At 41.9% G+C, this 25,724-nt stretch overlaps 1 protein-coding gene across 1 annotated transcript in view; it reads right to left on the bottom strand.

Moving 5' to 3' along the window:
• The window catches only part of NRAP (nebulin related anchoring protein), a 140,772-nt gene that overhangs the window by 62,427 nt on the left and 52,621 nt on the right, over positions 1–25,724 (bottom strand). The window contains exons 11-20 of the mRNA XM_073595871.1: positions 25,528–25,644; positions 20,716–20,820; positions 16,822–16,929; positions 11,186–11,293; positions 7,804–7,902; positions 4,773–4,877; positions 3,665–3,772; positions 1,489–1,590; positions 1,208–1,405; positions 688–792 (exon numbers count right to left, since the gene is read on the bottom strand). Of these exons, the coding sequence (XP_073451972.1) occupies positions 688–792; positions 1,208–1,405; positions 1,489–1,590; positions 3,665–3,772; positions 4,773–4,877; positions 7,804–7,902; positions 11,186–11,293; positions 16,822–16,929; positions 20,716–20,820; positions 25,528–25,644 (1,155 nt within the window). The remainder of the gene's footprint in view (positions 1–687; positions 793–1,207; positions 1,406–1,488; positions 1,591–3,664; positions 3,773–4,772; positions 4,878–7,803; positions 7,903–11,185; positions 11,294–16,821; positions 16,930–20,715; positions 20,821–25,527; positions 25,645–25,724) is intronic.

The following is a 25,724-nucleotide window of genomic DNA, read 5'->3' as shown; positions in this document are numbered from 1 at the left end:
TTGGGCACAGGGGAGGATGCATTGTTGGGCACAGGGGAGGATGCATTGTTGGGCACAGGGGAGGCAGCATTGTTGGGCACAGGTGAGGATGCATTGTTAGGCACAGGTGAGGATGCATTGTTAGGCACAGGTGAGGATGCATTGTTGGGCACAGGGGAGGCAGCATTGATGGGCACAGGTGAGACTGCACTGATGGGCACTGATAAAGTTGTTGTTAATTTTTGTAACTTAATTCTGCATAAAACATTTAAGTGTCGTTTCATGAGATAATTTATGAGGGTGTGTTTATGGGCGTGGCGTGGCGTGTTTTGGGGCCTTAAGGCCTGGCTAGTAGCTCAGGACTTGAAATTTTTGAGCCCTGCGTACTGGACCTATGCGAACAATTGCATTTACGTGTATTTATGGGGGAGACAAGGGTGACTTTAGATATATTTTTTTAGAATATTTATTTATTTTATTTAAATGTATTTTTCTTTTTTTTTAACTTTTTTTTTTTCATTTAAACGTATTGCTGAAGGGGTAAATAAGCCATATAAACATAACAGTTATTTAAAAAGATGCTGAGTGTATCTTTCTGTGCCTGTTCCCTACTGTAGTCGTTATTAGTTTGGAACCATTGATCAATTTTAGGATAGGAGTTACCTATCTATAAAATTTCCAAGACAATTCTGAAAGTGTCCAACTCACCTCACTAATGATTTCTCCAGCCTTTTTAGCCTGTTCCACGTTCAAACTTCCCTCTGTGATCCATCCAACTCCTTTCATCCACGCCAGATCAGACTTGTACTGAAGCTGCAGCGGGTCATTAATTAAATGTTATTGTTACAATAAATAATATTACTTTCTTTCTTTTTTTCAAGTATATTTATTTAGAAGTATTCCATATTTTATAAGAAATACAGACAGAAATAAATGTAAGAATATATGACAATTCATGCTCCACAAATGCAATTCAGTTATCCAGTATTTGGCCTCTTTGGGGTGCTGCTAGTTGTGTTGTGTTGCTTTCAAACCCACATATCAAAGTGCTTTGTGTCGCACCTCTTATTATTGTTACATGCTGCTGCCTGGCAATTAATCTGGCAGGGCGCACCTTTGCAGAGCAGCGATTTAATTACTTCAAAGTGAAGACTCCATGTCACGTTTCCATTATTCTGTCTCCCTCCTCTAAATTTTTGAATAGTAATTTACCAGGCACATATCTCACCTCACTTTGTAGGTCATAAGCTTTCTTGGCCCATTTCACTTTCATGTCCTCAGCAGGAATGGTGTATTCATGTAGCTTAGTGCGATAATCCAGTTCGCTAGCAAGCGACTGGGCCTTCTTGGCATGAGTGATGTTGACCATGTCCATCGGTAGGTGGAACTGAGCTTTACTCTCCTCGAAGCCTTTCTTGTAGGATATCTACAACGTAATCAGAAACAATGTATCAATGTCACAGGTCTGATATAGTGAACTTTATGTAAGAATTGGGACAATTCCGCTACCTCGCTACTCAGTTTCCCAACTTGCATGGAGTGGAGGAGTCTGGAGTCGCTGTTTGCTGCCGCTTTGCCTTTACTTTTTTCGTATTCCTCTTTGTATTTGATCTGTAGAGGAGAAGACAGAGATGGAAAGCTGTGCACCACATCTGTAACATTCTTAGCTCTTCATGAAAGATTGGGCTTTGCACACACAGACATTATTAACAAACCTTTAACATAGGCGAAACAATCTAGTGACCATGGAAAAACTGGCCACAAACTGGAATTTCCAACCTTTTGTAACGCTTTGCTTGAAGTGGGTATGAGTTAGGTTGTTATTTCCGACCATGTTCCTGTTTATGCTATTTATCCTCACTTCCTCTACTTGTGTCATCTAGGGCACTAATGGCAGCTGAACTTCATGTTTGCCCTCTCCAGAATGCAGTCTTCATATAGTCTTGAAGAATCCACTATACCAGGGACACCATCAATGTCTGTCACTATATCATGAACACATTCCAGAGAGGGAATGCTACAGCTGTGTTCCAAATGTCACCAGGGTAGGAAGCTAGGGAATGTGATATAAACCCAAGAGTGGACCAAACTCTTTTTGTACTCTGGCACAAATGACACTTTAAACTTTATTGTTTATTGAATACCTTAGTAAACCCTTACTGGTCACACAAAAATAAGGAATAATCCCTGGACAAAGTCGTGATGATGAAAAGTGTTGGGATGTGGCTGTACGGAAACTGTAGAGGCTTTGTTATTATTAAGGCACAAAAGAAGGTTTGCTTGTAAGTAGGTTTTTAATTAAGGTGAGAAATACAGTGGGGATGGAAAGTATTCAGACCCCCTTAAATTTTTCACTCTTTGTTATATTGCAGCCATTTGCTAAAATCATTTAAGTTCATTTTTTTCCCTCATTAATGTACACACAGCTCCCCATATTGACAGAAAAACACAGAATTGTTGCATGTTTCCCAAAAAGACTCATGGCTGTATTAGATCAAAAGGATGCTTCTACTAAATACTGAGCAAAGGGTCTGAATACTTAGGACCATGTGATATTTCAGTTTTTCTTTTTTAATAAATCTGCAAAAAGGTCAACAATTCTGTGTTTTTCTGTCAATATGGGGTGCTGTGTGTACATTAATGAGGAAAAAAATGAACTTAAATGATTTTAGCAAATGGCTGCACTATAACAAAGAGTGAAAAATTTAAGGGGGTCTGAATACTTTCCGTCCCCACTGTATATGGTGTTTTTAATGTTATTGCACTAGTAGAGTTCCTTTCTTCTTTTTCTGTAAGTGAAATATAGCTGGTTTGGCTAAGTGAATTTGGAGAATCCCAATGGTGAAGCAGAGAATTTAAAACCAAAGCTTGTTATGCCCATCATAGGAGTGAAAGCATTTAAATCCAGTGAGTGAGTGTCCTATGGGGAATTGGTAACACTGAGCACGCAGTGTGGTGTGGACAAGTTACAGTTATTGATAAGAACTTATATTCCATAACGACTGTGAAAATGTTACTTTTTAATGTTAAATATTTATTTTATTTTTTTGATACATGAGTGGACACTGGGTGTTTTTTTAATTTAGTTATTCTCTTTAGTGGTGGTATTTAGCATAATTTAATTGTGCTTGTATATATACCTTTTTTGATAGCACCACTGTACTTTAGTATATTGGAAGGGATACACTAGGAAGGAATAATAAGGCTTATAAAAGGTTCTCATCAGATGGCTGATGGCTTACTTAAGAATCAGCCAGGGCTGGGTGGCCATTGGCCTTTGGGTACCTTTGCAGCAGTATCTATAAGGAAAATGTTTCCCTCGATGAACCAGTCTAGCAATCCGTTGGGCTTAGCGGCATTGACACCTACCAGTGAAGCTGTAATTAGGTTGGTCATGCAGATGATGCTGAGAAGAGTGTCCTAAATTGTCCCATACAATGACTGTGACATAAGTATACTGGCTAAGCATGTATGTTTACATCCTCTGTAGTCACGGCTGGAGTAAACCATTTTGAGTGACCAGTTTTCTCCTCCTCGGGGTCAATAGGCCAGAGGTGGCCATAGGGATCATAGACATTTCGCAGATATAAGATCATTCCCCAAATGGACTGTAATTAAATAGATCTGGGAATGATCATTTCTACAACCACCAATAGATGCTGTGGCATTTCCAATATTTACTTACATCACTTGCAAGGTCTCCTGAAGCTTTGGCAGAGGAGATGGACAGAGAATCCATTTTCATCTCAAAGTTCTGACCTTTAGTCTTCTGCCATTCTTCCTTATACTTGTTCTACGAAAGAGGATAAAACAAGCAGAATTGCGGTCACCGGAACATTCCCAGCCATATTAACTGTCAAACACGATGGGGAAGATTTACTAAAACTGGTGCGCACAGAATCTGGTGCAGTTGTGCATTGTAACCAATCAGCTTCTAGGTTTTATTGTCAATGCTTAATTGAACAAGCTGGAGTTGGAAGCTGATTGGCTACTTTACACAGCTGCACCAGATTCTAAAGACATTAACACATATTTTATGGAATGATATGATGAGGACCAAAATGAAAGTGCAAATAGCTTTTTCCTCCAGAGTTCTCATTCCAGAAATACTCTTTCTGCTGCTTCTGGATCATCACAAAGTGTTTCTTAACCAGCAGCAACTTCAACTACTCCACACTGAATTTTTTTTTTAATTGTTCAGAATATTTCCATTTTTTCCAGAAAAAAACAGGGAAAAATACTTTTTTTTCCCATGGCTTCAAAATTTCCAGAAATTTTACATGTTTAGCTATGGTGGAGGAGAGACACCTGGCCCCCATGATTTAAACATAAATACTTAATGGTCTGTTATACGGGTTTGTTAGTTTCAATTTGTGTTTTGACTTGAGCGCCTCTGGGAACTTTGCGCCCGGGATTTACAACTGCTACTGTCATGCTTCTACTCGACAATGTGTGGAGATACCCTATGGCAATACCCTCCCAGAGGCATATATGTCATTCCTTCAATAACATTTTTGATAGAAATGAGCAATAAAAACGTTGGTAAAGTTTTTCTACTACATATTCTTATGTTGAAAATCCTCAAGTGGTTAAAGTAACATATGGGCCAAAAAAATATATACAAATGCAAAAATCACAAGCTATGATTTTAAGATTTAAGGAAATAATATATTTATATAGTATGGTAGTCTATATTAAGGGTAAAAAAACAGTCTGGGTTTATTCCGGTCTACTTGGGAGTTTTAGGTGTCACCACCTACCTTACTATATATCATATCAGTTCCAGTACCTACCTCACTGTACAGTTCAATGTTGGATTTTGCTTTCCTCATTTCTGGTACATCTTGAGGAAGTGTATAATGTGTTTTGGATTTTTCATACTCCGCTCTATAATTCAACTAAAAAGAATAAAAAAGTCAATAAAAAGTTAAAATTATGCTTTATTGGCACTGTAAACAAGATTACATTAATGTGTTTATGTTTTACTACTATTGTCTTTTTATGCAACATTTTATTTAGATTGTTGAACAAAAAAAAAAGATATATGGTTGGACTGGATGGACTATGGTTGGACTGGATGGATATGGTTGGACTGGATGGACCATGGTTGGACTGGATGGATTATGGTTGGACTGGATGGACTTGTGTCTTTTTTCAACCTAACTATGTATATATCTATATAGATATATCTATATCTATATCCATAGATATCTATATATCTATATCTATCTATCTATATATATATATATATATATATATATATATATATATATATATATATATATATATACACACACACACTATATTGTCAAAAGCATTGACAATACGTCTGTCCTTACATACACATGAACTTTAATGGCATCCCAGTCCATAGGGTTCAATATTGAGTTGGCCCACCTTTTGTAGCTATAACAGCTTCAACTCTTCTGGGAAGGCTGCCCACAAGGTTTAGGAGTGTATAGGAGTCTATGGAAATGTTTGACCATTCTTCTAGAAGTGCATTTGTGAGATCAGTCATTGATGTTGGACAAGAAGAACTGGCTTGCAGACTTTACTATAATTCATCCCAAAGGTGTTCTATCGGATTGAGGTCAGGCCAGTCAAGTTCTTCCACCCCAAACTGGATGGATGAGCGAGTTTGAGGTGGGGGGGACTTGACTGGCCTGCACAGAGTCCTGACCCCAACCTGATAGAACATCTTTAAATGAATTAGGGTGGAGACTGCAAGCCAGGCCTTCTCCTCCAACATCAGTGCCTGACTTCACAAATGTGCTTCTTGAAGAATGGTCAAAAATTCCCATAGACGCACTCCTAAACCTTGTGGTTCAGCTGTTATAGCTGCAAAGTGTGGGCTTACTCAATATTGAACCCTACGGACTAAGATTGGTATGCCATTAAAGTTCATGAGCGTGTAAATGCAGGTGTCCCAATACTTTTGACAATATAGTGTATATCTATTTGTGACAAAATTAATGCAAAAGTGGGCATAACTTTATTAACTTAGGTTTCATATGTTGGTAGAGTATTTATTTTTCAATAGTAACTCTTGTTCTTTTTCATTGCAGGTAAATAATGGATTCCAAGCAGAAGCAATGTGGCGTCATTGAGTTTCTGACGAAGGAGGGGTGCAATCTGTTCGACATCCACAGAAGGCTACAGGACGTTTATGGACATGACACCATTGACAAGAGTCATTAATGAAAGCCATTGCTCTTGTCGATGGTGTCATGTTCGTAAACTTTCTGTGGATGTTGGACAGCCTGCACCCCTCCTTCGTCAGGAACTCAATGACGCCACATTGCTTCTGCTTGGAATCCACTATTTACGTGCAATGAAAAGGAAGAATAATGCCCCGTACACACGATCTGACTTTCCGACGGGAAATGTTGGATGTGAGCTTGTTGGTGGAAAGTCCGACCATGTGTACGCTCCATCGGACTATTGTTGTCGGACTTTCCGCCAACAAATGTTGGCTAGCAGGTTTTAAAATTTTCCGCCAACAAATGTGTGTTGTTGGACTTTCCGATACTGTGTACACAAGTCCGTCGGACAAAAGTCCAAAGTACAAACATGCATCCTCAAAAGCAGAAGCAGTCAGTCTTGTAAACTAGCGTTCGTAATGGAGAATTAACATTCATGACGTGGCAAATTATGAAATCTCCAAATGTAGCGCACAATTCTCTTTTTCTTTAATGGGATAATAATGAAGCTGCTTTGCTGGTGATACTGATGGAGTTATTGCAAACAAAATTTCAAAGGCTTTTTTTTATGTTTTGTTTTTTCTTTTTTATTTGGGCAAGTTACCACAACACCATTATCCCATAGTTTATAAGATCAAAGATACAACTATGTTGGTGTCCCTTGTTAAACTTACATTGTATTTTTTAAAATGTAACTGCCTACTCCCAAACTGTCATTTGAAGTAAAACACATCCAAGTATTATTCTGCACATTTTTTTTTATTGTGCATTAAAAAAAAAAATACACATGCTATCTGCCACTAGAACTTAACCAAAAAGTGCATTCTATGCATCCAGAAATATAGAAAATATACCAAATCAAATCATTATTCAACCAAAAAAATTATGTCAAAGCAATAACTCCAAGGCCAATAATAAATAACACGTTATCTCCTCCGATTCTGCAACATGTCTGGTTGACGAACGGACGTTCAGAAACGAACTGAAAAGCACAAAATGAAAAACGCAAAAAGAAAAGCGCAAATCAACACTCACCAAACTTCTACTAACACAAAATTAGCAGAAGGAGCCCAAACGGTGGCGCTAAAGAGCTGAAAAACCACTTAGTACGTCACTACGTTCGTAATTGTTGGCCAACATTTGTGTGTATGCTAGACAAGTTTGGGCCAACAACCTTCGAACAAAATTCCATGGTTTTGTTGTTGGAAAGTCCGATCGTGTGTACGAGGCATTAGGGTTACTATAGAGGAAGACTCTACCAGCATGTGAAATTCGAACAACCTGTCTAAGTTAAAAAAAAAAAGTAATGCCGAGTTTTGCATTACTTTTGGTAGAGTCTTCATATATACTGTGTGTGTATGTACTGTATGTATGTATGTATGTATGTATATATATATATATATATATATATATATATATATATATATATATATACATAATCACTCCAAATTATATCACTAAAGATTTGTAAGGGGTGAGATCTACTTTGGGTAGCCCATGTCCATCGGTAACCCTTCTAGCAATTTGCGCTTGGCGTTATCAGCCCTGCGCACAGAACGTAAGGGATTTTGAGTGGGGATCTGCCGCCCACCTTATCAGCAGACAACACAAGCCATCCACTTACGTCGCTCAGCTGCTGGGCATTGACCTTGGCCTGCACAATCTCCGGTGTATCCGTTACAGAGCTGTACTTCAACTTGTCGATGCTCTGACGGTAGTGTACCTGCGGGGAAAAATGGCCATTTAACACAGAATGCTACTAAAGAGGAATTAAATTGTCTGGCGGACTTTCTAATCTAATTAAACACAACAATTTTCCTGGACGTGCGGCTCCGTCTCACCAAGCTCCGCTCTGTTAAAAAAATAATGGATTCAATTAACATTCCTGGCGTTATGGCTTGTGGGAAAAAAAAAAAAATCTCATGTCATTCTTCTGCTTCCTATATTTTATATTAACAGCAAAGTTAGATAAATTGTAACACATTACCGTCCATTTTATTTTTACTTTTTCATGAAAAGGAAACAGATTTTAGCTTAATATTGTAACATTTAGCAGTCATCTCTGTGACAAGTCTTTCACATTTTGCTTGTTTGCTGTACCGTATTTTAACTAGTTCAGCTCTCTACACCCTCAGTAGAGCAGAGCAATTTTACATTTCTACTGTGGGCCTTTTTATCCAGGAATAAGGCAGCATTCACACCTCAGCATAGCGTCTTTGAGAATTGTTCCCGTGTTATTTTGCACATTTTTATACAGTGTTTTATGGCTTTTTTTATTAGCCAATAGAGAAAACTATCATCTGTTGCATCATTTGTTGCTAGGGTTTTTCAGCTTTTTTAGCTCTTTCATCAGCTTTTATTTCCTTTTTTATTATTAATATTCATTTATTATTATTATTATTTTTTTTTGTTAGGGTAAGGGGTTAGAGTTAAGGTTAGAAATGAAGGGGGACAATAAAGTGCCTCCATCCCTGGTTTGGGTTAAGAATAAAGGGAATTTGGGACTTTAGATGAAGCAATTGGATAGTGTAGGTAAAATACAATATAAAATTGTTTTATTAACCTCCCTGGTGGTTTTCCCGAGTGTGGCTCGGGGTTAAATTTCAGTACCATTAGCGGTAACCCCGAGCCACACTCGGGATTGCATTGCGGGATCCTGGTGCAGCGTACTTACCTTGTGCCCAGGATTCTGCGATGTCCCTCCGCTGTGTCCGTGGGCTGTGCCCTCTGCCCGATGCTCTGTGTACCAGGCTCCGTTCCCTGCGAGCGTTGCAACACACGGGGGCGGAGCCTGGCGGCAAATTCAAAAAATTGAAAAATCATAATACATACAGTACACTGTAATCTTACAGATTACAGTACTGTATGAAATTATTTCACATCCCTTTTGTCCCCAGTGCTTTGTCCAATGCCCTGCATGCAGTTTTATATGATATATACTGTTCTTTCTGCCTGGAAACTGGAGATTGTCCATAGCAACCAAAAAGTATCCCTTTACATCAAAAGTGAGTTTAGACCAGCTAGAAAACAGCAATAGTAAATTAGAACACTTGCAGATTTGAGCGATAGTGAATCTTGGGAAAATTCTTTTATTATTATTATATTATTATTTTTATAATTATTTATATGTATTTATTATATTATAATTTATGATTTTGTGTTTCAAACTTTATCATACCCGGGATATCTACTAGACTCTTGGTGGACAGATTTAAGTGTGTTATTGCTAAGAATTACAGGACTACAATATAAAACGCCAAATTTCTATGCAAAATAATTGTACCGCTTTGAGACGCAAAAATCTGACATAATCATACCGACAGGGAGGTTAATAACATAGATATAAAGACAATAAAAAAAATAATTTCATATATATATATATATATATATATATATATATATATATACATAAAGTGTGCACAAGGCATGAACATGGTGGATAAATGAGTACATACATAACAGCACATGATCATAATGTGAATATATACAGTAGCATGGCATACAAATGCTGATGGCAACATGCCTGATACTGACATCTGTGCTCACATGGTATGTGTACATCTACTAAATGGTATCTTAGCAGCATCATCAAGCATTATAGGTATTAGGTAAGTATCATTCCATATGAGGTGTCGCTGCGGCATCAAACAAAGCTCGACGTGTTTCGTGGATGTGTCCACTCATCAGGCGCAGATGCGACAGAAATTCCTATGGAATATATATGAATATAATAAATCATACTCTGAAGAGAGGGAATATCAAGGAGGATGGATATTGTGTATATGTGGTTAGCCAATCACACTTACCAACACAGACAGCGAATGCGGTGTGTGGTAACCAGCACAAGGTGAGCTGGGAGCGCAACTTCGTCACGGGAGCTGAGGCTGCTAACATACCATTTAGTAGATGTACACATACCATGTGAGCATAGATGTCAGTATCGGGCATGTTGCTGTCGGCATTTGTATGTCATGCTACTGTATATAATTACATTATGATCATGTGTTGTTATGTATGTACTCACCTATCCATCATGTTCATGCCTTGTGCACACTTTATGTATCTATATGAAATACATTTTTTTATTGTCTTTATATCTATGTTATTAATAAAACATGTTTATATTGAATTTTACCTCCACTATCCAATTGCTTCATCTAAAGTCCCAAATTCCCTTTATTCTCAACCTAGAGTTAAGGTTAGGTTAGGGTTAGGCGGGTTTAATATTTCATTTATTGTTCTATTAATATTTATTTATTTATTTTTGTTAGGGTTAGGGTGTTAATACTACTACTACTAATAATAATAATAATAATAATAATAATAATAATAATAATAATAATAATTTAATAAATAAATGTAAAAAAAAAAAAAAAAAATCAATAAATAATAAATAAATACAATAAATGAATACTATGTAATAATAAATAAATAATGAACCCCTAACCTGAACCCCTAACTTTTTAAATTAGTAAAATAATAACAAATAAACACCCTAATTCTAACACAAACTAAATAAATACATTATTATTATTATTATTATTATTATTAATAATAATAATTATATATTTTTTTTCAGGTTTGGGTGTTTATTTATTATTATTATATTATATTAGTATATTATTATACATTCACTTGCCAATTGGCAAGTGAATGTAAACAAACAGCCTCTTACCTTGCAACAAAGTTACAACAATATTGCAGTCTGATCATTGGAGAAGAGAAGACTGAGGAAATGCTTCCTTCTACCTGCAGCAGACTGATGACATCATCTCAGCCTAGACAAAGTCACTGGAATGGAGCTCAAGGATAGATTTTGTATTGGTAAAAAGTGCAACTTTTCTGAAAAAATGATACTGTTCCTCTATACTGCGACATGTTAATAAATATTACTGATGGATGCCACATTTTTTTCTCAGCAAAGAAACTGTATGGAATTTATGACAATATTATCATGCTGTCACTTATAAGGGAGTATTTAAGAGCAGATATGCGCTGGGACTTACATCCTTCAATGGCTCCAGCTTCTTGGTGGTCTGGTAAGACGGGGCGAGAGTAGCCGGGTAATAATACTCGCCATCAGTGTTGTCGTTCTTGTCTGACTTATAGGACAACTGCAGGACACACAGGTTACAGTCACTCATACAGCTTTCAATATAAATGAACAGATAAATGTGTAACTTGTCATTCCAGGAGTGTCAATTGTTGCATTATGATATATTGTGCATAAACAGGCATAAGCTCAGAGCTGAAAATACAGCAATACTTTCAGACCCCTGAAGAGGGCGATAAAGGAATTAACACAGACAATTAAAGGGTTGGAGGGGTCTGCTGACGGGGTGTTGAAGGAGCGCTTTATTCTGCTCCAGCAGACACTCCCTAAATGCCAATTATCATAATTATATCTTAGATGATATGATTCCACATCCTGACAACCAACATATTATTGAACAGAATGAAATTAGGATTTGATCAACACCAACTTTAAAGTGAATTCTATGTACGCTTCTCTTGAAAAGTTTAATGTGTCCCATCAGCCGCCTGTAACTTATAACATAGGCATGTTTATTGTCTAATGGTTTGGCATCTTCCCATACATTAGTGTGACCAATTTTTATGAAGGTTACAGTAAGAATTAGGGAGAATGTATGAAATGTAACTCTTCACAGTACATCTATGCGGGGCTTTTTTTCTCAAACAATAGGTGCTGGAACTCAACCACGACCCCCCAAAACCCCTCCCCCCACACACACCCTCCAAATTACATCAAATAGTGGGTGTGGTCAGTCAAATTTCACAAACAGTAAGAGGGTCTTAACGGGGGATTAAATACCAAGATTGCATTTCATACAGAGTGCAGAGTTCAGGGGGGGGTTACACACAGAGTGCAGAGTTCAGGGGGGGTTACACACAGAGTGCAGAGTTCAGGGGGGGTTACACACAGAGTGCAGAGTTCGGGGGGGGGGGTTACACACAGAGTGCAGAGTTCAGGGGGGGTTAAACACAGAGTGCAGAGTTCAGGGGGGGTTACACACAGAGTGCAGAGTTCAGGGGGGGTTACACACAGAGTGCAGAGTTCAGGGGGGGTTACACACAGAGTGCAGAGTTCAGGGGGGGTTACACACAGAGTGCAGAGTTCGGGGGGGGGGGTTACACACAGAGTGCAGAGTTCAGGGGGGGTTAAACACAGAGTGCAGAGTTCAGGGGGGGTTACACACAGAGTGCAGAGTTCAGGGGGGGTTACACACAGAGTGCAGAGTTCAGGGGGGGTTACACACAGAGTGCAGAGTTCAGGGGGGGTTACACACAGAGTGCAGAGTTCAGGGGGGGTTACACACAGAGTGCAGAGTTCAGGGGGGGTTACACACAGAGTGCAGAGTTCAGGGGGGGTTACACACAGAGTGCAGAGTTCAGGGGGAGTTACACACAGAGTGCAGAGTTCAGGGGGGGTTAAACACAGAGTGCAGAGTTCAGGGGGGGTTACACACAGAGTGCAGAGTTCAGGGGGGGGTTACACACAGAGTGCAGAGTTCAGGGGGGGTTACACACAGAGTGCAGAGTTCAGGGGGGGTTACACACAGAGTGCAGAGTTCAGGGGGAGTTACACACAGAGTGCAGAGTTCAGGGGGGGTTAAACACAGAGTGCAGAGTTCAGGGGGGGGTTACACACAGAGTGCAGAGTTCAGGGGGGTTACACACAGAGTGCAGAGTTCAGGGGGGGTTACACACAGAGTGCAGAGTTCAGGGGGGGTTACACACAGAGTGCAGAGTTCAGGGGGGGTTACACACAGAGTGCAGAGCTGTCACTTGTAAACACAGAAACAGGACTTCTGTGTTTGTGGTGAGCAGCCCACCAAGTTCCCCCTGAAAAAAAAGCCCTGCATCTATGTCAGTATTGATCACTTCATACAGTCTAACAGATGTTCACTATTGTCAAAAGTATTGTGACGCTTGCCTTTACACGCACATGAACTTTAATGGTAACCCAGTCTTAGTCCGTAGGGTTCAATATTGAGTTGGCCCACCCTTTGCAGCTATAACAGCTTCAAATCTTCTAGGAAGGCTGTCCACAAGGTTTAGGAGTGTGTCTAAGGGAACATTTGACCATTTTTCCAGAAGCGCATTTGTGAGGTCAGGCTCACAGTCTCTGCTCTAATTCATCCCAAGTGTGTTCCATCGGGTTGGGGTCAGGACTCTGTGCAGGCCAGTCAAGTTCCCCCACCCCAAACTTGCTCATCCATGTCTTTATGGATTTTGCTTTGTGCACTGGACCAAATCATTTGGTGGAGGGGGGATTATGGTTTGGGGTTGTTTTTCAGGGGTTGGGCTTGTCCCCTTAGTTCCAGTGAAGGGAACACTTAAGGCGTCAGCATACCAAGACATTTTGGACAATTTCATGCTCCCAACTTTGTGGGAACAGTTTGGGGATGGCCCCTTCCTGTTCCAACATGACTGCGCACCAGTGTACAAAGCAAGGTTCATAAAGACATGGATGACCGAGTTTGGGATGGAGGAACTTGACTGGCCTGCACCTCAACCTGAGAGAATACCTTTGGGATAAATTAAGACTGAGATGCCATTAAAGTTGCATGTAAAGGCAGGCGCCCCAATACTTTTGACAATATAGTGTATATTCTTACAACTATTCTCCAGACTACTTACAACAGGGCATTTACAACATGACTTTATTAGCAGATGTTTGAATGCTCTGGCTAATTGTGGTTTTAATATAGCTCTGCTTTGCTCCTAGCTTGGAATTGTTTTAGAAATACTGTGTAGCACTACCCCACAAGGGTTGCTGGTAACTGGCTCCCCTACTCTTGCACAGAAGTCAGTCCCTTGGCTTTGTTTTTGTTGTTTTATTAGGGGTAACAACTTGGATGGGTTAGAGGAATTTATGGGATGCCCAACTTGACTTGAAGAACACAGATGAGGACAACTTCCTTCCTATATACAGAGATAAGATCCTGGACTGTTCTCCTTCCTGGACATACTCGGTCTTTAAGGATCAGTAGTAAAAGTTCCTTATAGACAATGAGCTCTTAGTTCCCTTTGGAGAATAGCACAAAAGGTTGCAAAACTGCATTCAGGAGTATCTCCTTTCCTCTGTAGAACTGATCCCAGCTCCACTGCTTACAGGTACCACCAGTCTTTCTGGCTGCTGCTCAGAAGATCTTCCAGGGCAAGGGATAAAAGGGTTAGGCACAGCACTGTCCTTTTGAAAGCTTGCTACATGTAGCAGTCTCTCCCCTTGTGAATCCCTGGGTGTGCTGATGTACTCACTCTGCCCTCCTTGTTCCCACCGCTCTCAGGATACGTTCTCGAACTTTTCTGCAGATAGGATCTTCTTAAGCCAGCCCAAGCCCAGCCTGGAGGCAAAGGCCCCTCCTAGACCTAGGGGACCTCTTCTAGGCCACCGACAGCCTCCTCAGCACTCCAACTTTCAACCGGCTCCTCCATATGTAAGAGCTGGCCTAGCCACCCTACCAGGACATTCAGCCTAGGGATTGGCCAAGTTCCCCCAAGTATGCAGATCAGGACCTCTTAGGCCTCCGCGCACTAAAATCCTGAAACTTCTGCCAGCTTCTAGACCCAGAGGGAGGTACCAGAGACCTGCACTGAAGAGCCATGCAGCCTGACCTGCAGTAACCCGACCTAATTACAGACTCACACAGTCACCATTCATACAAATAAATTTGCCTACACTAACACTAGTAGCACACTACAGGGTGCTACAATTGTATGATTCTGCTACATTCCTACACAGTCTGGCCTGTGTTTTTTTTTTTTTTAAGGTGCTTTATTAAACATGTCACCTTTCCTGGCTGCGTAGCACAGACATGAGATTGAATCTGGATGTTTTGGCACTGACATTTTGGGGAAATGAGGATGACACTGTGTCCAATACCACTCCCCCATTTTTCCACTGAGATTGGGGTCCATCAGACCTTATTATCATCACAGTATCCAAAGTCTATATAATGAAAAGGCAAATTAATGTGGTTCTAAAGGCTTCTGTGTGCAGCTACCCCCCTCCCCTAGCACCCCCCCCCCCCTATACTTACCTGAGCCCGATCTTGATCTAACAGTGTGCCCGAGAGCAGCAGCTCTCTCAGCTCTCTTTCTCCTCATCTCCTCACTGGTGATCAAGGCAGCAGCGGGAGCCATTGGCTCCTGCTGCTGTCAATCCCAGCCAGCGAGGAGGTGGGCCGGGGCCCGGTCATGTTATGTGTCAATGGACACACACAATGCAGCTTGGGAGCAAGCCCTTATGAGTGCCCCCATAGCAAGCGGCTTACTATGGGGGCACTCAGAGGGGGAGAGGAGCCAGGAGCGCCAGTGGGAGACCCTAGAAAAGGATCGGGCTTTAGGCAAAACCATTGCACAGAGCAGGTAAGTATGACATGTTTATTATTTTTTTTAAATTTCCTTTAGAATCACTTTCACCGTTTGTCTTGCAACATAAAAAGAACAAGGGAACATCGGATGTGTATCTAGGAAAAACAGTGTTACATATTGGAAAGATAGGGATTCCTTAGGGTAAGAACAGTTATGTTTCAGAATGCCCTATGCCATGCATTGTCAGAAGCACTAATGAAATTTATTGCTCATTCCTGGGCATCACAGTCACTGTCCCATCTCTTCCTCTCACTCATTCAGAAGTCATCACCAAAAAATACTTTGTGAACTATCTAATACTCACCTAACTTCCCAGTCTATGACCCTTACAGGTGCCACTCCTGGAATCCAGCACTGTAGTCAACTGGTCACCTCTTCCTGACATCATCTCTCCTCCACAGTCTTCTGGACCCTCAAAGAACCCCACCACTAGGAAGTGTTCACATCACCTAGACAATGATGTGCACAACCAAAGAAGAACCCTCCTCCACTGCAAGGCAGAATAGAGAAGAGGATTATGGACCACTTGACCACATATGGAGTATTTTGGGTGCCATGGTTAGTTTTATTTTTTTATAACTCACTTAGGGAGTGGGGAATGTCTGTAGTTCAGTTTTAAGGCAAAACTCCCAGAAGGTATTAAAAAAAACATTTAAAAAAAGCTGTTAAATTTATGAGCAGCTAGTATAAGTACATGCATCTGTTTTGATATCAGCCTCCTCCTGCATAGCGGAAGTCAGAAAATGACAGGGACAGGCACCTGTGTGTACTGCTGTGCACATGTGAACATGCTAAGAGTTGGAGTCAGTAGAGTGATCTGACTTGTCATCAGTGTGCAGCTCTATGGTTCAAGCTGTGCTTCTGCTGTTTTAGGACCTGACCGTGTTGTCTGACAGGAGTGCCTGGATCACAAGACTTGCTTATAGAACCTGTGAGCATGGCAGTTCTCTTGCACGGCGATATCCCCATCCAGGCCAGAAGCAGCATTTGCATCTGCCCTATTCCCAGAAGTGATGCTTATCCCAAGGTAGAGCTCACCTCTGAAGCATCACCCAACCCTGTCCTGGGACCATTGCTGATTTCAGGAGTCCACCTCCTGTATTGGAAAAAATGGACCAGGCAATCCTAATGGCTTTCCAGCACTGTTATATGAGCTTATTGTCAGATATCTGTGTGTTCATCAAGCTGTTGCTTCAACATCTAATAATCTGATTGACTTGTGGTTGGCAGTTAATGTACTCACATTGCTGGCAAGATTCCCGGCCTTCATGGCATGCATCATGCTCCGGTCGATCCCCATGCCATCATAGTGACCCTTCATCTGAGTCTGGTACTTTTCCTTATACTTCAGCTATGGGGGGGAGGGGGAAAGATATATAAATAAACATATATAATTAAAGCGGAGGTCCTCCCTAAAATTAAAAATTACATTAACATTCTACAAAAAAAATATAAAGAAAATTTGAAATTTTTTTTTTTTTTTACTTACCAGAAATGCCTGTTGCTAGGCAGTCTTCCTAATCTGTCTCTTCCTATTCCGCGGCGCTGCTGCTTCACTTCCTCCTCTTCGGCGAGCTGCCCCGTTGTCTTCTGGGACACGTGTGGGTCCCAGGAAACCACAGGACCATTCGCAAAGCGCCGCGTGACTCGCGCATGCTCAGTAGGAAACGGGCAGTGAAGCCACAAGGCTCCACTGCCTGATTCCCGTAGTTAGGATGGCGGCGCCGACATCAGATCCGATGGACGGATCGGCCTCGGGGGGGGGGGCAATATCGCGGGCTCGCTGGACAGGTAAGTGCCCTTATTAAAAGTCAGAAGCTACAGTGTTTGTAGTTGCTGATTTTTTTTTTTTAAACGGCTGGACCTCCACTTTAAACATTCCAAAAGAATCCAAAGATTCAAATGTAATCATCATATAATAGACCAATTACATCTTAAAGTGTTACTAAACCCAGCACCCTGCATGCACTTTATCTGATCTCCCACAATACACAGAACATGGAAATGCAATTAATTTAGTAAATATAAACGGCTAAATACCTTTTCTCATCAGCAGTATATAGCAGTCTTTTGACTTCTATCAGTGTCTGGTTAAAGCTTGTAGGAGGAGTTTTCATTCTCCACTGACTGTCCTATGAGGCTGCAGGACCCCTGACCCTCTGTCTGGATAGTGCTGATTGGCCCTGTGCTGATCACATACACTCTCCCAAGAAGAAAAAAATTCTCTAGCAAAACACACCAAACTGAGCATGTGCAGCCTGACTCCAAAAGCTCTGTCTTATCAGGAGATGGTTTGGGGACAGCGTAAAAAGGGGAGGATCAGAGAAGACAGGATCAAACAGTCTTTTAACACAATGCAGATGATTAACTCTTTAGGTTCTACAGTGGTTATAACAAGCATGCTTTACTGCATATACAGACTGATTTTACTGTTGTGGGTTTAAAAACACTTTAAGGTAGGAGAATAATACTAATGCATTGAATTAAACATTCTCATTCTTCTAACTCTGAATTCAAATGTATTTTAATAGAGCTTTTTAATATTGAACTGATATATCTGTGTAATGAGAATATTTAAAAAAAAATTTAATCCACAAAAGTTACAATGTATCTCTAGTCAAGACAGTTTATTTTTGTTGTTTGGATAGAGATAGAAATTGCCTACCCAGTGAAAGATTATTATCATTATTTGTATTAATTAACAATTTAGGCAGAGAAATAAAAGCTGAAATGCCTGTAAAGGAAGCTGATTCTGAGCTGCAGTGGGCATGAGCCCTCTATGCACTCCTTTTTTGTGTGTCCAAAGCTTTTCCTTCACTTCCTACTTTAGTGACACAACAGGAAGTAAGTGAAAATCTCTCCAAAGTGAAGGAAATACACTTGGACATCCTTTTCAGCACATCTGAAGATTTCCCACTCTCTTCTTTTCTGGTGACCACTGCAAAATTTTGAATTTCCAATCACTTTCAGTCTTATTGACAATGGTGACCAGGATGAATCAGTCCAGCGGGGGACACAGACAGCAATAATTAACCTTGCAGGGATTACAACCCCTAACTACTTCATTCAAGGGCATATATATATCTACGTATATATACAGTGTCTACCTCTATCTACCTACCTATCTATCTATCCTATAATACCAAAAGTATTTGGACACCTGCCATTGCATGCACATGAACTTTAATGGCATCCCAGTCTTAGTCCGTAGGGTTCAATATTGAGTTGGCCCACCCTTTGCAGCTATAACAGCTTCAACTCTTCTGGGAAGGCTGTCCACAAGGTTTAGGAGTGTGTCTATGGGAATGTTTGACCATTCTTCCAGAAGCGCATTTGTGAGGTCAGGCACTGATGTTGGACGAGAAGGCCTGGCTCATAGTCTCCATTTTCATTCATCCCAAAGGTGTTCTATCGGGTTGAGGTCAGGCCAGTCAAGTTCCTCCACCCCAAACTCGCTCATCCATGTCTTTATGGACCTTGCTTTGTGCACTGATCCTAATCATTTGGTGGAGGGGGGATTATGGTGTGGGGTTGTTTTTTAGGGGTTGGGTTTGGCCCCTTAGTTCCAGTGAAGGGAACTCTTATGGCGTCAGCATACCAAGACATTGTGGATAATTTCATGCTCCCAACTTTGTGGGAACAGTTTGGGGATGGCCCCTTCCTGTTCCAACATGACTGAGCACCAGTGCACAAAGCAAGGTCCATAAAGACAAGGATGAGCGAGTTTGGGGTGGAGGAACTTGACTGGCCTGTACAAAGTCCTGACCTCAACCCGATCGAACACCTTTGTGCACTGGTGCGCAGTCATGTTGGAACAGGAAGGGGCCATCCTCAAACTGTTCACACAAAGTTGGGAGCATGAAATTATCCAAAATGTCTTGGTATGCTGAAGCCTTAAGAGTTCCCTTCACTGGAACTAAGAGGCCAAGCCCAACCCCTAAAAAACAACCCCACCCCATAATCCCCCCTCCACCAAATGATTAGGATCAGTGCACAAAGCAAGGTCCATAAAGACATGGATGATCGAGCTTGGGGTGGAGGAACCTGACTGGCCTGCACAGAGTCCTGACCTCAACCCAATAGAACACCTTTGGGATGAATAAGAGCAGAGACTGCGAGCCAGGCCTTCTCATCCAACATCAGTGCCTGACCTCACAAATGTGCTTCTGGAAGAATGGTCAAACATTCCCATAGACACACTGCTAAACCTTGTGGACAGCCTTCCCAGAAGAGTTGAAGCTGTTATAGCTGCAAAGGGTGGGCCAACTCAGTATTGAACCCTACGGACTAAGACTGGGATGCCATTAAAGTTCATGTGTGTGTAAAGGCAGGTGTCCCAATACTTTTGACAATATAGTATATATATATATATATATATATATATATATATATATATATATATATATATATATATATATATATATATATATATATGATACACACACACACACACACACACACACATATAGACACAGTATAAATCTTATAATGGGCACAGCAGGTGCGATGACCTAGACACAAGGATGGTGGGAACCTGTCATAATGGGCACAGCAGGTGTGCAAACCCAGGAACCCAATGCAGAGAGTATCTAAGATATAAAGGAAACTGTTGGGGGATTTAAATCCCATCTAAAAAAAAATCATAAACACTGTTCTGGGGAGGAGCGGAGTTCTACTTATACACACCACAACAAATGGAGATTACAATAACTGATGAAATGGTATTTATTATAGTTGAGCGTGCAGAGAGTAAAACGTCCAAATCCTCCCAGAAGAGGGAAAATCTGCAAACAAGAGCGAAAATAAAAGTTCCTCTCCGGCAGGAGAAATTCCCTCTGCTTTGCGATAGCGAAGAGACGGTACAGTAATTAACAAGAATTAATGGAATGACTCCCCCTTAGAAAACTCACCGGGGAGGAATTGACCCTAATTAAGTGGTAACAGCGGATTAAACAAGTGTTTGTGGGGAAGAGGCAAAAGCCATTGTGTTTATTATAACAGCATGTTCTATATCAGGGGGTGCACGGTGAATACGAGCCTCAAGAGCCGCAGCTTATCAACTATTGACATTTCTTATTCCCTGGTTGAGATTTGTGAGGTTACCCAGATCGGAAACAGCTGGGGGTGCAATGCTTACATCACTGGTGTACTTGGAGATCTTGTTAGCACTCTGGAACTGGGGGGTCTCACAGTAGTTTATACTATGTCCTTTACTGTGCTCCAGGTCCTTCCTGTATCCCACCTGAAAATGCAGAGAAGATTTTATTCTAAGTGACCATGGACATTAGAGTGTAAGCTCCTCAGGCGCAGGGACTAATGTGACTGGCTCAGTGTTCTCTGTACAGAACTGGGGAATATGTCAGAGCTACAGTATAAAAAATGTATAATAATAATAGAGTGTGGCTCTGGTGGAGACATTAGAGTGTAAGCTCCTATAGTACAGACACCGATGTAAGTGTTCTCTGTACACCACTGCAGATAATGTCAGAGCTATATAAATCTAGAATAATAATTGTATATGACTGTGGTGGAGACATTAGAGTGTAAGCTCCTCAAGTACAGAGATGATGTAAGTGTTCTCTGTACAACATTGCGGAATATGTCAGAGCTATATAAAAATATAATAATAATAGTGTGTGACTGTGGAGGGACATTAGAGCGTTAGCTCCTCCAGTGCAGAGACTGATGTCACTGGCTCAGTGGTCTTTGTACAGCACTGTGGAATATGTCAGTGCAATATAAATGTATAATAATAGTGTGTGACTGTGGTGGAGCTATTAGAGTGTAAGTCCTCTAATACAGAGACCGGTGTGAGTGTTCTCTGTACAACACTGCAGAATATGTCAGAGCTATATAAAAATATAATAATAATTGTATATGACTGTAGTGGAGACATTAGAGTGTAAGCTCCTCTAATACAGGGACTGATGTAAGTGTTCTCTGTATAGCACCGTAGAATATGTCAGAGCTAAATGAATGCAAAATAGTAACAGCGTGCGGCATGTGGTGGGACATTAGAGTGTAAGCTCTTCTGGTACAGAAGTTGATGAGACTCCCTTTGTGTTTTCTGTACAGCACTGTGGAATATATCAAAGCTGAGATATATTCCGAGATATACTGAGAAAAATGATAAACGCAACACTTTTGTGTTTGCCACTATTTATCATGCGCTGAACTTAAAGATCTACGACTTTTTCTATGGACACTAAGACCCCTTTCACACTGGGGCGGTTTGCAGGCGGTATTGCGCTAAAAATACCGCCTGCAAACCGCCCCTAAACAGCCTCCGCTGTTTGTTCAGTGTGAAAGCCCGAGGGCTTTCACACTGAAGCGGTGTGCAGGCAGGACGGTAAAAAAAGTCCTGCAAACCGCTTTTTTGGAGCGGTGAAGGAGCGGTGTATTCACCGCTCCTTCACCGCTCCTGCCCATTGAAATCAATGGGACAGCGTGGCTATACCGCGGCAATACCACGGCTATAGCCGCACTGTACGAGGGATTTTAACCCTTTTTCGGCCGCCAGCGGGGGTTAAAACCGCACCGCTAGCGGCCGAATACCGCTGCAAGAACGACGGTACAGCAGCGCCCCAGTGTGAAAGGGGCCAAAAGGCCTCAAATATTTTTCACAAATCTGTCTAAATCTGTTAGACCCCTTTCATACTGAGGCACTCCGGACGTCAGCGGTAAAGCGGTGCTATTTTTAGCTATTCGGCTGCTAGCAGGGCGGTTTTATCCCCCGAAAAGGGGTTAAATCTGCCCGCAAAACGCCGCTGCAGCGTCCCTTTGCCGGCGCTTTGCCGGCGGTAAAGCAGCGCTGCCCCATTGTTTTCAATGGGGAGGAGCGGTGAGGAGCGGTGAGGAGCGGTGAGGAGCGGTGTAGGAGCGGTGTACTCACCGCTGCAAAGGAGCTGCTGGCAGGACTTTTTGTGACACCCTGCCAGCGCAGCGCCCCATTGTGAGAGCACTCGGGCTTTCACACTGGGTTTGCAGCTAAGGCTTTTTTCAGGCATCAGGTTGTTGATTGTGGCCTGTGGAATGTTGGTCTATTCCTCTTCAATGGGTGTGTGAAGTTGCTGGATATTGGCAGGAACTGGAACATGCTGTCATATACGCCGATCCAGAGCATCCCAAACATGCTCAATGGGTGACATGTCCAGTGAGCATGCTAGCCATGCAAGAACTGGGATGTTTTCAGCTTCCAGGAGTTGTGTAGAGATCCTTCCAACATGGGGCTGTGCATTGTCATGCTGCAACATGATGGTCGTGGATGAATGGCACAACAATGGGTCTCAGGATCTCGTCACGGTATCTCTGTGCACTCAAAATGCAATCAATAAAATGCACCTGTGTTCATTGTCCATAAGCCTGCCCCATACCATAAGGCTCGGTTCACACGGGGGCGACTTGTCAGGCGACCTAGCTGCCTGACAAGTCGCCTCCCGTTCTGTACAATGGAACCGTTCTAATTGGAGCGACGCAAGTCGCTCCGACTTAGAAGAAAGGTTCCTGTACTACTTTGGGGGCGACTTGCATAGACTTCTATACAGAAGTCGTCTTGCAAGTCGCCCCGGCAGTCGTGTGCAGGTCGCCTCGGTGAGGCGACCTGCAAGTCGTGCCGCGTCTAGTGTGAACCGGCACTTACCCCACCGTCACCATGGGTCACTCGATCCACAACAGTGACATTAGCAAACCGCTCACCCACACGATGCCATACATGCTGTCTGCCATCTGCCCTGTACAGTGAAAACCGGGATTCATCCATGAAGAGGACACCTCTCCAAAGTGCCAGACGCCATCGAATGTGAGCATTTACCCATTCAAGTTGACGACGACGAACTGCAGTCAGGTCGAGACCCCGATGAGGACGATGAGCATGCAGATGAGCTTCCCTGAGACGGTTTCTGACAGTTTATGGAGAATTTCTTTGATTATGCAAACCGATTGTTGCAGCAGCTGTCCGGGTGGCTGATCTCAGACGATCTTGGAGGTGAAGATGCTGGATGTGGAGGTCCTGGGCTGGTCTGGTTACACGTGGTCTGCAATTGTGAGGCCGGTTGAATGTACTGCCAAATTCTCTGAAACGCCTTTGGAGACGGCTTATAGTAGAAAAATGAACATTCAACTCAAGGGCAACAGCTCTGGTGAACATTCCTGCAGTCAGCATGCCAACTGCATGCTCCCTCAAAACTTGCGACATCTGTGGCATTGTATTGTGTGATAAAACTGCACATTTTAGAGTGGCCTTTTATTGTGGCCAGCCTAAGGCACACCTATGCAATAATCATGCTGTCTAATCAGCATCTTGATATGCCACACCTGTGAGGTGCTCACTAACCCAGATTTAGCCCTTGTTCACACTGGAGCGTTTTGACATGTCAAATCGGTGGCAATTGCTGTCAATGGCACCGCCCTAATCGGTGCGATGCTGCATCTGCGGCACTGCACCGATTTTAAAAGTTGTTTCTGTACTACTTTTTGCGATTTCGGGCTGCGATTTACATTGACAATCTGTGCAGAAAACTGCACAGATGTCTCTGAAATCGCAGCCGAAATCAGGACTGAAATGCAGAAGTTCAGCTGAACTTGCACAGCTCAGTGTGAACCAGGGCTTAGACAGATTTGTAAACAATATTTGAGAGAAATAGGCCTTTTGTGTACATAGAAAAAGTCGTAGATCTTTAACCACTTCAGCCCGGAAGATTTGGCTGCTCAATGACCAGGCCATTTTTTTGCGATACGGCACTATGTCGCTTTAACTGAAATTGTGCGGTCGTGCGACGTTGTACCCAAACAAATTGACGTCCTTTTTTTTCCACAAATAGAGCTTTCTTTTGGTGGTATTTGATCATCTCTGCGGTTTTTATTTTTTGCGCTATAAACAAAAAAAGAGCAACAATTTTGAAAAAAAAAACAATATTTTTTACTTTTTGCTATAATAAATAACCCCAATTTATAAAACAAAAAAATAGCAAATTTTTTCCTCAGTTTATCCGATATATATTCTTCTACATATTTTTGATACTAAAAATAGCAAAAAGTGTATATTGATTGGTTTGCACAAAAGTTATAATGTCTACAAAATAGGGGATAGATTTATGGCATTTTTATTATTATTTTTTTTTACCAGTAATGGCGGAGATCTGCGATTTTTATCGGACTGCGACATTATGGCGGACATATCGGGCGCTTGACACATTTTTTGGGACCATTGACAATTAAGGATGAGCTCCGGCATGTTCGCAAGCTGCACGTGCCGAGCCCGCCAGGAAGTCGGCAATGCGCTGCCTTAATCACAGGCAGTGTGACATTTCTGATCTCTGCAGCTGCACATCGGGAAATGTCTCACTGCTTGTGATTTAGTGCTGTGCAGTGCCGAGTTCCTGGTTGGGCTCGGCACCTGCAGCATGCGAACACGCCGGAGCTCATGCTTATTGACAATTATACAGCGATCAGTGCTATAAAAATGCACTGATTACTGTATAAATGTCACTGGTAGGGAAGGGGTTAACACTAGGGGGCGATCAAGGGGTTACACACACACGTCCCTGTTCTGCCTCTCGTGCCCGCGATCGCTCGTGGCCGGCGGTCATCGCGACTGCCGGCCACGAGCATCAGCACCTCCGCTGTGCAGCGGGTGCTCGGCCTGCTATCCTGCTTAAAGGGACCGACGTACAGCTACGAAGGTTCTCGGGGATTGTGCCGACCTGCAGTATAATGGCGGCGGCTGGTCAGCAAGTGGTTCAGTTCAGCTCATGATAAATAAGGGCAAAAACAAAAGTGCTGCATTTAGAATTTTGCTCAGTGTAAATATATAATAATAATAATTGTGCATGACTGTGGAGGGACAATAGAGTGTAAGCTCCTCTGGTGCTGTGACTGATGTGAATGGCTCAACGTTCTCTGTACAGCACTGCAGAATATGTCAGAGCTATAAGAATGGATAACACTTTACCTCGCTGACCAGTTTGTTAACATTTTGCGCTTGCTTCATGGTCAGGTTGTCGTCGGTGGTCAGAGAATGGTAGTGGGCCGCCCCTCTCATCTTGGAAAGATCCTTCTTATATTTTATCTGAGGAGGAAATCAAACTGTCAGTGATTGTCAGATATGAGCAATAAGAGAACTAAGAGGGGCATCATGTGAGGGAGGAG

Source organism: Aquarana catesbeiana, linkage group LG08 (assembly GCF_042186555.1).
Source record: "Aquarana catesbeiana isolate 2022-GZ linkage group LG08, ASM4218655v1, whole genome shotgun sequence".
Taxonomy (NCBI): Eukaryota; Metazoa; Chordata; class Amphibia; order Anura; family Ranidae; genus Aquarana; species Aquarana catesbeiana.
Note: the sequence above shows the minus strand (reverse complement) of the source record. Positions and strands in the feature narration are given on the sequence as shown.